We start from the raw sequence: 3,984 nt of genomic DNA, 5'->3' as shown, positions 1-3,984 counted from the left end.
GCTATTATGCAGAATGAAGAAGCGGGAAATGCAAATAAGGAACATCCATGATGTTGGGTTCATTGACCCACACATCGTTAATTCATATGTGTTAGAACACCACCCCGCCGACGTGGAGGAAGACCTGTGGCGGTTTCTTAGAAAACAGGAACTCAAAAGTGATATTCTATTTCCTTACCATTTTGGGTGAGTGTTTCTGTCTTGAGCACATTCTCTTTTGTTTACTCCATGCATGGTATGTGGCTAATCGATGAGTTATATATGCATGACTCGTGCATGTATCGTGTCCGCGAGGTTCCACTCGGATTCCGATGGTAATTCAATTTCACACCTCCACAGTTCTCGTCCACGACTCTCTGAATATGGATGCGGCGCTTTGGGCCGACATGAGAAAAATGATGCAAAAGTAATTGTTTTCATTCATTTGCGCTCTATATCGATCGGCCTATTCCGTTCATTATTTCCTAATATCAAGTAACTAATTAATAACTCTCTTGTTCATTTAATTTTCTTTGGCTCGTAGGGTTTGGAGACGGTTCGTAGATGAAAAGGTCGGTGAATTCAAAAAAGAGCTACATTTTAAAAGGGCAGTGCGGACGACTGGGGATATTCAGCCACCGGGGACCAATCTATGTGGATACTATGTTTGTGAGAGGATCCGGAGATACACCAACGAGCGGGACCAGTCGGATGAGATCAACATCAAGAGGAATAACCTCCGGAAGACGCTTAGTCCGAAGCTCGCTTCCGACCACTTCAGGAGGAACTAGCTGGATGGTTCGCGAGGGAAGTCATCGATCCTACAGGACAACACTACGTAGAGGACGTAGAACTATACATGCATTAAATTATGTATGGAAACTTGTTCAAACTTGTATATGGTCATCCGATGATATTGAATATATATTGTATATTCCTCTTGAATTCTTTTTGGTTCTAATTTCAAATTTGTTTGAAATTGTACATTCATATGCATGCATGTATGTAGTACCGTAGAATATGTGAAACTACTTCAAAATTACAAATAAAGCACAAAAGAAATAAAACAATACAAATTAAACAGAAAACAGGTTTAGGGGGGCAGGTTTAGGGGGGGCCTAAAACCCTAAACCTGCGGCGGCCTTTAGTCGCGGTCGGCCAGAAGAACCGCGACTAAAGGGCCTCCGCCCCGACGGTCGCCTGGCGCTCACGTGGACGGGCCTTTAGTCACGGTTCGTAAGGAACCGCGACTAAAGGGGGAGGCCTTTAGTCGCGCTACTTTGGTCGCGGTTGCGCAACCACGACTAATGGCAGTTGCGAACCGCGACCAAAGGCCCTTTTTCCACCAGTGTAACTGAATTACAGGACAAGACTATTTCACGGAACTGAAACAACAAGGACAAGCGGTCACAGGAAAATCAATGAACCCGGACAACTCAGGCATCCAGATGAACGTAGCCATGAACGGTCCAAACTAATAATCATCATCCACACCACCAAACTGATTCTCGTGATCACTTTCAACAACCTAACAGACTGTACTATTCATTTTCGGAGATTTTGGAAAACGTTTTCACTACCCCCTACCGCAGTACATCATATATCACAGAACGGCAATACAACAGTTGCGTGCAAAGGTGGGGTTTATGAAATGTTCTTAATGCTATATACATAAACCTGTTTTGTACAAAGAGGGGGGTACATAAATTTGTTTTCTATCGTTCTAGAGGTTGTAAGTCCCTGTTTCCGAGAAAAAACAGAATTAGACAAAAACAGGTCGAACAAACATTTAAATAGATATAAAAGCGACGGTGCAAATATGATTATGGTGATCTCATTTATTATCAAACTAATACACATTTGATAAACATGGTAGTTGGGCAATTTGAAAATTACTCCTTTTTGGGTTTAACAGAAAAAATAAATACCCATTGTACTCTCATGAGCATATATGACTAAAAGATTGTACGCATTAGGTTGGTCATAGTGATAGTATCATAGATAGTATCATGCATTTTATGTCCACTAAAATAATGATGTGGCATCTAATTAAGGAGAAGAGATAGGATTAGAGTAACATAGGTGGATACTGTATCATAGCGCATGTTACGAGAAAAGTAAATGGAAAATAAATCTGGTACGTAGATTTACATTGAGATTCTACAAAACAATAAATTTGGAAGTTTATGTTACTACTCTATAATAGCACCCACTATAGAGATAGTATCATAAACAAGTATCATATGCATGATACTAGTATATGATACTATGCACTATAACCAGTCTTACGCAACAATACTTGGAGACAAGCACAGCGCTTAGCAGTAAGTGGATGATAATTATTGATCAGTTCTATCAAATTTCCATCACAAGATCCTTCTTCGCCTTTAGTTCAGCCGGCTGAACTCTAGCTATCAGCTCCTTGACAACAAACGGGCAGCTGGATTTTAGATGCTCAAATCCATCGCTCTCCACCATTGCCTTCAAGTTGGAAGCACAAGCTAGGAATTTCAAACAAGCTTTTTTGAGGCCATGGAAACCATGCTGCTCGGCCAAAGCCAAGTTGGTTGCCACCATGTCGGAATCCATGTGATCGCACAGTTTCTTCTCACATATAAGTTTCAGCCTCCCGATATCGTACCTATCGGCTGCTACAAGCAAATGACCAGCCATCACCAAGTCTCCATGTGCTTCAGCACCTTTGTTGGTAGCACTCTCGGGCGGAGGAAGTGATTCGGTGTATATGAAATGGAGCAAGGAGTTGAACACATCAGCCTCCATGTCACGAATCTCGATTGGACTACCGGGAGAACTCTCCTTCATGGCGCCGAGGAGCTCCGCCTTGAAAACGGTTGACCGAGCAGCGAGGATGCACCTGTGAGCCGAAAACCACTCTCCACCGACTTGAAAGGTTACGTCGGCTGCATCCTTGCTCTTTAGGAGGTTACCGAGATGCCGGTGCAAGTCGCTTGTTTCTTCGTCGTGGTTCTCCTTCATGACGATATCACACCTCATGGTCAAACAGTCGTCTCTCAGATGCTCCGAACCCTCCAGATCTACCTTCTTGATCATGTCATGGTGTCCCCAATCTGATGCTTCTCCCCTTGAGAAAGTGTGTATATGGACGGTGCGGCTGAATGAACGAACCGGTTCCCCATCCTTGTCAAGCACGCTCAGCGTAAATGTCGCCTTCGTGCCTTTTTCACTAGCAGATTTAAGAAGCAGATACACAGATATGAAATTGGCATACTTCTCGCTGACACCGTTTGGAAAATATCTCACGGCCCAGGTATGACCTCCAACAGTGAACTGATTAGAAACCACCTGTTCGCCCGTCTTGAATATCTCCTTGGCTCTTGAGTATCCATCTAGCTTGAGCACAAAATGTAACTTTTCCTCAGCCACATATGACATTTCCTCAGCCACAAAGACAGCAGAAATCTTGCAATGCTCTGCCATTCTGCTCTGGAAGTGAGTTTGGTAGCCTGGAGCAGGATGGAAGATTAGCGAGAGGAAAGAGTTTCCTGCAGTAGGGGAGGACAAATTAATCTCGTGTGGCGAAAATGATTGATTGAAAAGTAAAATTACTAAATATAGCACTCCCTTCGTCTTATAAAACATGTCTTAACTTTGCCTAAATTTAGATGTATAAGACATATTTCGTGGGAGGAGAGAGTAATAAATTATACGACCCAAAACTAAATCAACAGGACATAAAGTAAAATTCACGCACGGGTTGCATCGTGTAAAAGATGCAAGTCAAGATTTAACCCACGTAATGAATCTTAAATACCAATTCGCATCTATTTGTTCCGCGGGCTCATGTCTATTGCTCGCTGTTTTTTTTTCGATAAAGGGAATATATTAATATCAAGAAGATACCAATTACACTCAGCCTCTGCAACAACGCACCACCCTAATGGCTCTACGGATACATACATCCAAAAAAAAGGAAAAGAAACTAAAAAACAAAAGTTCCGCTACAGTATCTCGAGCCTAATAACA

The 3,984-nt window shown here is 42.4% G+C and overlaps 1 protein-coding gene across 1 annotated transcript; it reads right to left on the bottom strand.

Annotated features, from left to right (window-relative positions):
• Positions 1 to 2,334: 2,334 nt before the first annotated feature.
• Positions 2,335 to 3,438, bottom strand: LOC124700819 (BTB/POZ and MATH domain-containing protein 2-like). The gene is made up of 2 exons (XM_047232888.1): positions 2,694 to 3,438; positions 2,335 to 2,660 (listed from the first exon to the last, which is right to left on the bottom strand). Exons 1-2 carry the CDS (start codon positions 3,436 to 3,438, stop codon positions 2,335 to 2,337), a joined length of 1,071 nt encoding a protein of 356 aa, XP_047088844.1.
• Positions 3,439 to 3,984: the final 546 nt, after the last annotated feature.

Source organism: Lolium rigidum, chromosome 3 (assembly GCF_022539505.1).
Source record: "Lolium rigidum isolate FL_2022 chromosome 3, APGP_CSIRO_Lrig_0.1, whole genome shotgun sequence".
NCBI lineage: Eukaryota > Viridiplantae > Streptophyta > Magnoliopsida > Poales > Poaceae > Lolium > Lolium rigidum.
Note: the sequence above shows the minus strand (reverse complement) of the source record. Positions and strands in the feature narration are given on the sequence as shown.

Excerpts from the sequence above, each read along its gene's own strand:
- LOC124700819 (XM_047232888.1), bottom strand. The coding sequence starts at position 3,438 with ATGGCAGAGCATTGCAAGATTTCTGCTGTCTTTGTGGCTGAGGAAATG. Across the intron at positions 2,661-2,693 it reads ATCACTTCCTCCGCCCGAGA|ACTTGGTGATGGCTGGTCAT; the intron begins GTGCTACCAACA and ends AAGCACATGGAG.